General features: G+C 39.3%; 1 protein-coding gene across 1 annotated transcript in view; it reads left to right on the top strand.

The window, feature by feature from the left end:
- Nucleotides 1–2,749: 2,749 nt before the first annotated feature.
- Nucleotides 2,750–11,757, top strand: part of Trmt11 (tRNA methyltransferase 11 homolog) — a gene marked incomplete at its 3' end in the record, with an annotated part of 36,725 nt that continues 27,717 nt past the window's right edge. The window contains 6 exon segments of the mRNA XM_008846553.1: nt 2,750–2,902; nt 6,639–6,704; nt 9,140–9,213; nt 10,948–11,029; nt 11,118–11,210; nt 11,443–11,577. Of these exon segments, the coding sequence (XP_008844775.1) occupies nt 2,831–2,902; nt 6,639–6,704; nt 9,140–9,213; nt 10,948–11,029; nt 11,118–11,210; nt 11,443–11,577 (522 nt within the window).

Below are 11,757 nucleotides of genomic sequence, written 5' to 3'. Positions count from 1 at the left end.
CGCTCATTCACTGCTGGTGGGATTGCAAACTCATGCAGCCTCTATGGAAAACAATGTGGAGAACTCTTAAAAAACTAAAAATGAATATACCATATGACCCGGTTATAGCACTCTTTGGCATATACCCAAAGGATTCATGCTATTGTAGAGGCACTTGCACAGCCATGTTTGTTGCTGTTCTTTTCACAATAGCTAAGAGATGGAAGCAACCTAAGTGTCCCTCAACTGACAAGTGGTTAACAAAAATGTGATATATTTACACAATGGAGTTCTATTCAGCAGTAAAGAAAGATGAAATAATGAAATTTGCAGGTAAATGGATCTAGAAACTGTAATACTAAGTGAAGTAACACAGACTCAGAAAAATAAACGATGTATGTTTTCCCTCATGTGTGACTCTTAGCACCAAATCCTTTTAAATTCCAGGTCTTTTAATAAGCTGATGCTATACAGCAGTCCCTTCTGCATGAACTAACTACCATCATCACGACTTCGGCTGAGCCTGATCACTAAACATAGTCACAATTGGGCTTGTTGCTGGTTGTGCTCATTCATTAAAGGAGTGCCAAGTAGGGTCACTGGACCCTCACCCAAGTATCCAGCCACTCTTCCCAATCGACTAGTCCAGACTTGGAAGACAAAAGAAAAATGAGGAAGAACCCAATGGAGGGATGCTTTTGGAAGCCCTTGTCAAGAAACTGCAATGGACTCTCATGAACATTTGAAAATTGCCCTTTTCTTTTTTCTAGTTCCCTGTCTAGAACTTGTAATGGTAATTACTCTTGCCTTTACTTCTCCTTCACATCTCCCATTCATGATTCAAGGACTTTCTTCTCCCCTTAGTGACAAAAGTTATGCAATTTGGGAGTCTTTTAGATAGACTCACTGAAGGGGTACTCCAATTGCCTCACCCTGCATCCCTGTTCAGCATGGAAGAAGCCAGAGCGGTCAGCATCCCTATTCCCTATTGGCAATTTGGGTAATCCCTTCAGAGGATGGTGTGATAAGAATAGGAGGTAGGAACTGGCTAGGCAGTTAGGGTAAAAAGACCCCAAAGAAAAGTAGCCAGTTTCTTGGCTAAAAGTCAAAATGTCCTTGGGCCTATTAGTAACATACTCTGTTCCAAGGCCAAAAATATTGAAATTATTTGGGAACTTGTATTTAATCCTTAAAAGATTTTAAGGTTACCTCTTTAGAGGGGGGTATGTTGGAGGGGAGGGGGTGAGCATGGATTTGATGAAAACACCTTATATGCATGTATGAAATTCTCAATAAAGTTTTTGTAAAAATAAAAAAAAGATTAATGATTTTTCCCATACAGTATTTTATCCCCCTTTAAAAACCTGAGCCCCACTCTGGGCATGGTGGTGCACACCTTTAATCCCAGCACTTGGGAGGCAGAGGCAGGCCACCTCTGTGAGTTCAAGGCCAGCCTGGTCTAGGTCAGCTGGAGTTACGGGGAGACCCAGTCTCAAAAGACAAAAAAACCAAAAACCAAAACAACCTTGGCACCAAGAAAAATCTATGCTCCTCATAAATTCACCTCAAGTGACTTATTGAGACATTTTAATTAAGGAAAATGTCCTTTAATGGCCCCATACAATTGTTTGTATTAGTACTTTGTGAACATTATTTCTATCTAATCCTTGTGTGGTCTTTTTTTTTTTTTTTGTAGGAGCTGAGGACCCAACCCAGGGCCTCTCACTTGCTAGGCAAGTGCTCTACCAGAGCTAAATCCCCAATCCCTTCGTGTGGTCTTTTGAAGGACGCAGTATTCCTGTTTTTAATAAGAAACCCCAGCCTCAGAGATGTTATAAAATTACTGAGAGCATATAGATAGGATATGGTAGAACTGAGGTTTGAGTGCCATCACTGTCTATGTTGTGACTGTCTTCATCACCACTAAACGTCAACTATGTTACTGGCACATGGTGCTAGGGAGAAGTAGGATACTTTTGTACTTTGTGTAGTATTGAGGTGGAATGCAACAAAACATAGGCTTCAATGGGGCAGAGGGCCCAGTACTTTCAACAGTAATGACAGAATGTGCAATTAAGAAAAAAATACATACTCTAAACAATGATCAGATTAGGCCCATCTAATAAAAGAAACTTCAACAATAAATTTTTTATTTTTATTTTTGGTCTGAGTCAGGGTGTCCCTGCAGCTGCAGCTGGCCTCGAACTTGCTATGTAGACTGGGCTGGTCTACATAGATCTGCCTGCCCCTGCCTCCTGAGTGCTGGGAGTAAAGGTAATACGCCACCACGCCTGGTTTCAACAAATGTTTTTAATTTACTACTGGTTGTAACAAGTAACAAAACTTAATATTGGGTACTCAATCTGAGGAAGATTTATATTGGTTTCCGTACAGAATAAACCAAGATGACCCAGAAACTCAAGAGTTTAATAGGCTATAGGGTTACCTGTCCTTAAATTTTTGTAAAAACACAAAAGTACGCTAAATGTTTAAGCCTGATGCGGTGAATCCTATAATCTTGGATGGCTAGAGTCTACACAGGGTGAAATTTCAGTCGGTTTTTGAAGTCGGGTTTCAAGAGCTGAGGAGAAAGTTGAAAGCAGACGCCAGGTGGAGGATCACCGGGCACTGCAGCCTACGCCTAAAAACGCAGCACCAACGCCCACAAAGCCAGAACAAGACCGCTGCCTCCAAGCGTAGCAGAAGCTGCTTTCGCCCCCAGGGGGTAGCCGGACTGTGCGCCTATGGCCCAGCTTCCGTTTCCGGCCCTTGAGGCTCCGCCTAGGCGGAAACTCGGTTGTGGAAAAGGGGGCGGTGCGCGGAGCCTGCGCAGCCGCAAGGAGCAGCTGCGATGGCGCTGCCGGGCTCCCTGAACAGGTATCTGCTGCTTATGGCGCAGGAGCATCTGGAGTTCCGCTTGCCGGTGAGCCGCCTGCGCTTCCGGACGAAGGGGACGGCGCGGTGCGGTGTGTGTGTGGGGGTGGTCTGCGGCGCTCCCCGGCCCGCCCAAATCGCTCATCAGGAGGCTGGGGCGGGCGGGTTTAAGGCCGACGGGACATGAGCTGTGTCCCCGGCGACCCCTCCCGGCCGAACCTAGTCATTCATTCTTCTGCACGTGTGCCTGGCGCCGCAGTAGTGATGGGCCGTTTCCTGAACTCGTAACCAAAGGACCACAGAGACGTCTCAGGGAGCGTTCAGTGGTGTGTGAAGTGTCAGGATGTGGAGGGCGGGCTTGGTGGAGGGCGGGCTTGTTGGTGGCTAGATGATGAATTTGGGAGAATTGATGTCTACTCTACAAGAAACGTGTTCCAGAGCGCCTGTACTCGCTTAGGATTTGCTGACTGACAGCTCTGACCTCAAGGATCTTACTATCTAGGACTTAACACACCCATAAGCGGAATAATGACGTTGGGAAGTGCACTGAGAGAGATGCACAGGGAAGAGCATATAAAAAAGGGAATCTCATCCATTGAGAAATGGGGATGTTGACTTTTAAAGGTGGCTTCCATGAGGTGGTAACATTTGGATCACAGAATGAGTAATTTGGGCTAAGGAAATAAGTATGTTAGAAGTATAAGCTGTTAGCCTTTACAGGGTCACTAGGTAATGTGGCAGAGTGGTAAGGAAGAGCAGGTGAAGAAGCAGACTTGAATACCCTACAGCTTGGAAGAGGACTTTATTGAAGAGTTCTTAGTAAAGAAGTGATAGGATTAGATCTTTCTCAAAATTGACAGCAGCATGGAGGATGGACTTGAGAAGAATGAGACTGAAGTCAGAGACTATTGAAAAATCTGTTGGAATGTTAACTGATTAAGAGACTGACCTTGTGCAAGCAGTGAGAGGATGGGACAGACTGACACTGTAGAAGTTAAGAAAATCAGGGATTGATTGATAGGGGAAGAGGGACCAGTCAAGGATAGCTCTTGGATTTGAGAGTATCTTTAAAATAGAGAAGATAAGGCTGGAGAGATGGCTCAATGGTTAAGGACACTGGCTGTTCTTGCAGAAGACCCGGGTTCGAATCCCAGCACCCACATGGCAGCTAACAACTGTCCATGACTCCAGTTCCAGAAGATCTGACAGCCTCTTTCCTCCGCAGGCATTGCATGACATGGGCGGACTTAACGTACATTCAGGCAACACACACATACGCATAAAAATAATATTAAAAAAAATAAAATAGAGAAGATAGGCAGATGTTCAGATTTAAATTTTGGTTATACTGAATTTGAGGTGTTTTGTGTTTCATATCAAGTGGAGATGCCCAGGCAACACTGTGTATCTGAATGTAGCAGAGCAATCTAGATTTGTGATAAATATTTGTGAGTCTCCTGCAGAAGGAAACTGGAAGGTGGAATTACTTAAAGCATAAGGTCAAAAGTAGTGAGCATAGGACAGACTTGGAAGCATTGACATTAAGGGAAAGTCAGAAGAGAAGTTTCAAATGTAAGGGCCCTAGACATTAGGAGAGTAAAGGTTTATGAAGCAGAGATGTATTGATGGCATTGGATGTGTGTACTTTGTGGTTAAAAATGAGGGTTACTCTCTCAGAAGGTAATTATTTTTCAGATTGCTTGCTGTAGTAGTCACTGGAAAATGAAGAAAGGGCTACAAGGTAGACTTCTCTTCACCAGATCGTAAGGAGTATACCTCAGGAGACAACTGAACTTCAAGGACCATGTTGGAATCACCATCTTGATTCTATAACAAACAACAGCCTAAGGTTCTGTGCTGTTCTCTGCACAGATATCCTTTTGCATTAAACAGCTATGGTTCCTGTTTTACACCTGAGGGAATGGAGAGTGAAGGACTTAGTTTGTAAAAAAAAAACACATAGCTACTGTATTGAAGATCTGAAAATCAAAGCGTAGACTTCCACATTTCATTATGTCTTTGCTTCAAATTTATGTCATCCTTGCTCCAGATTAACCTTGGGCTTCCATCACTGATTGACTGTTTATGATCCATTCATATGTTTGGATTGAACTCATCCCTTTCTAATATAAATGATTTGGGCCCAGCATGGTGGCACATGCCTTTAGTTCCAGCACTAGGGAGGCAGAGGCAGGCCATCTCGTATTAGCCAGCCAGGTCCAGCTGGAGTTACAGGCTACAGGGAGACAGGGAGACTCTATCTCAAAAAGACGCCCCCCCCCAAAGAAATGGTTTGGTACATAGTCAAAGGAAAAACAATACTGACTGCTTAAATCTCCCATTGTTTTTTGATTTGGAGTGGGAAACGGAAGTGTAGATGTACATTCTCCCGTGCTAACTGTGAGCTTGATGTAAGAGCTCCTTCCAGTAGGGACGGAAGGGAATTGTAGGCAACCAGCAATGGAGACACTTAACTCTCCCTAGATTACCCCTTCCATAATGCATCTGCAGAAGAATGGGAGTCACTTGCTTTATGTTATTTAAAGGAGACAATGTGTTAGTGGTACAAAGCATACTATTTGTATAGCTATTCTGTTTTTATTGGTACAAAGTGATTGCTTCAAGGAATGTATGTACTGTTTGATCAGATTTCATCTTTGCATTCATGGTACATTTAAAGTACCTACTCTGGCCAGGTTTGGTGGCACACTCCTGTAATTCCAGCATTTGGCACTTGGGAGGCAGAGGCAAGAGAATCAGTTCAAGGCACCCTTAGCTACAAGAGACCCTGTCTCAAAAACCAAAAAGAGAACAAAAAACATCCCCCCCCCAAACTGTATTATGTTTGTTCTCTTTTTATTTTATTACTAATGAAAGGTTAACAGCATACTTGTACGTATGTAATGAATCCACATTGATGCTCCCTAGTAAATTATATCTTTTCCAAACATCCATAAATCATGTTTAATAGTTTTTATTTTTGTTAGTTGAATATTAGATTTACCGGTCTGTGGCATCTGTGATATGGGGGTGAGGGAGGGGGCATCAAAATCAGCATAGCATATTTTCTGTTGAAGTCTTTTTGTAACACATGTGAACTTTCTCAGAAATTACTTAGCCATGGTTTGGCCCACAAAATCTTTTGAGAACCCTGAATCCTAATTGCCTGATATTGAATTTTAAATGCCTTAAGTAGATATCAGCTTACTCTTTTATTTTTAATCGTACTAGATCTGTTTTTCCTAGTGGACTTTGAGTATTTAAATGTGTATATCATTACTTTCCTTGTTTGCTATGATAAAACTCTGGACAGAAGTAGCTAATTAGAAGAGATTTTTTATTTTATTTTTTCACTCACAGCACATAGCCAAGGTTTAGTGAAGCAAAATAGTACCCCACATAGCACAAAGAGAGAGACTCCCCCCAAGGGGAGGGACTCTGGTCTAGCAGTGGAACACCCAAGATTTATTTTGACTTATGATTTTTAGAGTGTACAGTGTATTATAGTGGGGAAGGCATGGGGGTGGCTCCAGCTGGCAGGAACATGATGAAGCAGCTTGTTTACATGGCACAGACCAAGAGGCAGAGGGAGAAAGTTGGACTCAGAGGATGGAGTAACTCTCAAAATAACTCTCCTAGTGACAGATGTAGCCTATCCCTACTTCCTGAGACCTACAGCCTTCAAAAATAACAAAACAAGCCAAGGACAGAAGATTAAAACATGCTTGTTGCAGACGTTTCAGATTCAAATCTTAAAGTATATCTTCTCTTTATTTTCAATACAGGAAATAAAGTCTTTACTGTCACTGTTTGGAGGCCAGTTTACCAGCAGTCAGGAAACCTGTGGAAAGGTAAGGTGAATTTTTATTAGAAGATGTGTTTATAAATAGAACCTTGGACTTGAAAAGAATTGTGAAGCTTAAATTTACATTTGTTTGGGGGGCTGGAGAGATGACTCGGTGATTAAGAGCACTGGCTGCTCTTGCAGAGGACCCGGGTTCAATTCCCAGCACCCATATAGTGGCTACAACTATCTGCAACTCCAGTTTTAGGGGTTCCAACGCCTTCTTCTGACCACCACGGGCATTGTACAACATGGGTTCACTTACACACATGGAGACAATACACTCATACACATAAAATAAATAAATAAATAAAATGTTAAAAAATTATATTTGTGGCTATTTGTATTTATAACTAGATGCAATGGAATGAAAAATAATATTTGGGAGAAATTTGTAGTTTTGGAAAGTTACTTCAATTTAATTCCATTTTAAGTGTGTGTGTGTGTGTGTGTGTGTGTGTGTGTGTTGCTGGAATTAAACCCAGGGCATTGCACATTCCAGCTAACTGCTGAGCCATACTATTTTCTTCTGTAATTTGATTATTTTCTTATATAATTCAGCTATCTTATAATAATATGTATCTGTTCATTGATTGAGAAAGTACTGTCATTTATCAATGGGGTATAGTCCAAATTAGCATTTAGCTGAATTTCAGGACTATATTGGGAATCATTTTGAAACTTGATATCGTACATTGTCTATGATTATGAATTTATGAACTTTGTATTTTGTGTTTATAGTTTATCAGTGTTTTAAAGAAGTTTGGAACATAGAAATTTAATTTGTACTTCTTCCTCCTTAACGTGACTTGAAATTTGGGGCTACTGCCTTTCAGTCTTTCATGTACCTCTCATGAACTTCTACAAGCTGTCATTTTTTGGGGGACAGAGTCACATTATGCAGCCCTAGCTGTCTTGGAACTTCCTGTGTAGACCAGGCTGGCCTCAAACTTACAGAGATCCACCTGTCTCTGCTTCTCAAATGCTGGGATTAAAGGCGTGTGCGCCATACTGGGTCAATCTTTTTATTTTAATAATATTAATCTGGGCACATAGCATTCTTAGCATTTATCCCTAATCTAGCTGCAAAATGTTTTCCATTATCAGATCTGCTGTAGTTCACTTCAACATTTCATTTAATTCAAGTTAAAGATGTTTCTAGGATGATTTTTTTCCTTTGGATTTTCCTGTAAGGTAGTATAAATATTGGAAGAGGAAAGATTGACTTGGCAGTTTCATCTATTTCTTGCAAAAGATGAGAACTTAAATTGAAAGTCCCTAGTTTTATTCCAGAGTGAATTTCACTTATGGAGAAAGGAGGATGGAAGGGAGAATGTGAATATAGTGGGTGAGACTAATGAACTGAGGTCAGGACACTGTGTTTGGCCAGGTTCTGGCAAGGGGTATTGTCTTGGGTGCTAAGGCAGAGGAGAAGGAAACCTTTCTATACCTGGAGCTCCTCAACCATAAATAAAATGAGAAAATAATATAAGTTAATGACAGTGACATACCCCATGACTTTACATCATGGTTATTTCCCGGGGCCCCTCACACACTGCTCAGGTGGCCACAACTAATTGAAAAATGAGAGACTAGGCCAGACATGGTAGCACTCCTGTAATCCTGTCGCATGAGAGGCTAAGTTGGAGAATTGCAAGTTGGAGGCTAGCCTGGTCTGTAGAATGAGACCCACTGAGACTTGGAGGGGAGAGGGAGCAAGGGAGGGGAGAATGAAGGAAGAGAAGAAGAAAAAAGAGAGATACTGATTTAGTAATTTAAGAAATCACAGCATGTTACTTAGAAGTTAAAATAGTATTATAAGGAATGATTAACAATAATAGAAATTTCCAAGATTATAATCTGTTTTATAATATGCATAATTAATGGGCAGTGTCGGCCTTTAATCCCAGCACTTCGGAGGTGGAAGCAGGAGGATTTTGAATTCTAGGCTATCCTAGGCTACTCATTGAGTTTGAAGCCAGCCTTAGATACAGGAAACTCTTGTTTCAAAACAATGAACTTATATTGTACTATACTATCCTGATAGGTTACCTACTAAAAAAATTTACCTTCTTATTATTAGAACAATTTTTATTTTGATTAGAGTCAGATCAAATTTTTTCTCCTTTAAAAATTTTATGAGTATTTTGCCTACATGTAAGTGTACTTATGTGCTTGCAATGCCTGTGGAAGCCAGAAAGGGGCATTGGTTCCCCTGGAACTGTAGTTACAGACAGTTGTGAGCTACCATGTGAGTTCTGGGAACTAGACCCAGGTCCTCTTTGAAGCAGACAGTGCTTTTAAGTGCTGAGCTATCTCTCCAGATCAAGTAATTTTACATGAAGGTGACAAATAGGAATTCTTCCTGTTAACTTCTTGAACCAAAACATACCAAGTTATGTAGCCCCTAGAAGTAAATTTGCGTGCCATTATTTCTTTCAGTCTCCATTTTGGATTCTTAGCATTCCCTCCGAAGATATTGCAAGAAATTTAATGAAACGGACAGTCTGTGCCAAGTAAGAAAGCTTACTATGAGTATTCCATGCTTCTTATAACCACTTTGCTCTACTGTTTGCTGTAGAAGGTATTGGTAGAGGCTAAAAAGGATGGTAGTGGATGGGCATCAGTTTAGCTTGCAGTTGACATGATTTGCCATTGGATGGTGGTGAGGAAATGGAAAAGTTACCTGCTGAATCTTGGGAAATGTCAAATCTCTTCCATACTAAGTAGGAATATAGTACGACATAACACTATATTCTTGCATAGAATAAATGCTACATTAGGTTGTAACCAAAGTTTTGAAAATCTAAAAACGCTTTTCTTATTCCTGATTTTTAGATGGGTAATCAGGTTAGTAAATTTTAAGATTAAAAAAAAAGTGGGGACTGCTGTGAAATATGTCTTATTTGTTAGAGGAACCTAATAATCAGATTTTTAAATAAATTAATAGCTTATTTATTGCTTATTTTTTGTTTATAGATTTTGTGATTAATATTCCATTTTTCCTTTTCTGTCGTATTTTCTTTAAAAACTTTTGATTGACACTTAGTTGCTTTTTTTTCCTGAATATAATGGCAGATTATTGAAAATGTTTTTTTCCTTAGAGATTGTACTTAAAATTCAATGCAAATAAGAATATGTATGTGTATATATAATTTTATTAGTGTGTTTAGCAATGCTTTATAATGTATATATTTCTGATACCTCCATATTTAGTTAACTTTATTCTGTTGAAAAGTACCCTTAATCCTAAATCTAATTTCTTAAACTGAAGCTTGTTAATGATCTTGTTAATTAAATACAACTCACTAGAAAATGGAAATTGGATAATTGCTATTAAATTTTTTCACGTATGAGAGGCTCTTTGAGGTGTTTGAATTCCCAACATAAGGCGTATTAGGTTTAAAATATCTATTTGAGTACTAGATACAAAACAAAAAATAATTTTAAATAGTTTATTTTTAGTATGGACTTTAAAAGAAGATTTATTTACTTTTATTTTATGTGTTTGTGTGTATAGCTGAGTGTATGCATGTGTACTGTGTGTGCAGGTGCCTGCAGAGGTGAGGAGAAGGCATCAGATTCCCTGGAACTGGAGTTACAAGTAGTTGTGAGCTGCCTGATCTGGGTGCTGGGAACTGAACCTGGGTCCTTTGCAAGAGCAGCACATGTTCCTATACACTGAGCCATCTTTCTATCCTCAGTATGGACTGTTTTGAACATAGCACAAAAAGTGAATTATAGCACACCCCTGGGTACCTACTTTGTTAGAACTTAGCCTTTTGACTTAGTAAATCTTAGCAAATTATAGTCAAGTATCAACAGTAACATTCTTATCTGGCCTTTTTTTTTTTTTTTAAATGGAGAAGACAATTGGGAAAAATTTGATACTCTGTAACTAAATATCCCATATACCCATGATTTTATTGCATTATTTAATCCAATATAAAAATATAATAAGGACATGATGTAGTTCAGTGGTAGATGGTATGCTTAGCATGCATAAGATCTGGAACAATTAGGACTTGGCAAAGTCTTTATATTGAATTTCCCTCCTTTCTTGTAAGGTTCAACTTCTTTGTGGGTTTGAACTTAAGTTACATTTCCAGGATACATAGGTTAGAAAACATAATCAGCAATTGGTTTGGTGTAGCAAGCACATAGAACAGGTATTTTACTAAATACTTCTTATGTATTACTGTCTAAACTAAGTTTTTTACTGAGTCTAGTATCAATCATTTATTTCCTAGGTCTATATTTGAACTGTGGGGTCATGGAAAATCTCCTGAGGAGCTGTATACTTCCCTTAAAGATTACCCTGTGGAGAAGATGGTGCGTAGTGAAATGTAGTTTTACGTAGGCATATGTGCAGATTCAGTGGAATTTCTAAGCTTAAAAAAACTTATCTGCTTCTTTTTAGGTTCCATTTCTACATTCAGACTCTACATATAAAATAAAGATTCACACATTTAATAAAACACTGACACAAGAAGAAAAAGTCAAACGAATAGATGTAAGTGAATTTAGGAAAACCAAAAGCCTGTAGGATTAATGTACTTTAGCTGTTGTTGATGTATAAGACTGTATGTTGGTTAAGTGCTTATTTTGGACCATATTTTATATTAAGTACTGTGTTTTCCATGCTTTATTTAATGGTGACACTAGACATACAGTACATATTGTAAGTTACTTGTTTTTTAAAATACTTTTTTCTAGTACATTATTCCTTTATTTATTTTTTTTAGGCACTTGAATTTTTGCCATTTGAAGGAAAAGTGAACCTGAAGAAACCACAACATGTATTCTCTGTTTTGGAGGATTATGGTTTGGACCCCAACCACATACCTGAGAGTCCACATAATATTTATTTTGGTAGATGGGTAAGCAAGTTTTATTTCTTCTTATCTCATTTCTTTAAAAGTTGAATGTAGTTTGGGGATTTAATGCAGTGGTTGAGCACTTGCCAGAGTGTACATGAGGTGCTGGGTTTGATTTCTGGCACTGAAAAAAAGAGGAAAACGGAAAATTTTTTTTTAATACATACATACACACAGACAGAC

The sequence above is a fragment of the Nannospalax galili genome, unplaced genomic scaffold, assembly GCF_000622305.1.
Source record: "Nannospalax galili isolate Female #2095 unplaced genomic scaffold, S.galili_v1.0 scaffold1543, whole genome shotgun sequence".
Lineage (NCBI taxonomy): Eukaryota > Metazoa > Chordata > Mammalia > Rodentia > Spalacidae > Nannospalax > Nannospalax galili.
The sequence above is the reverse complement of the archived record's forward strand: the minus strand, read 5'-3'. Positions and strand labels throughout refer to the sequence as shown.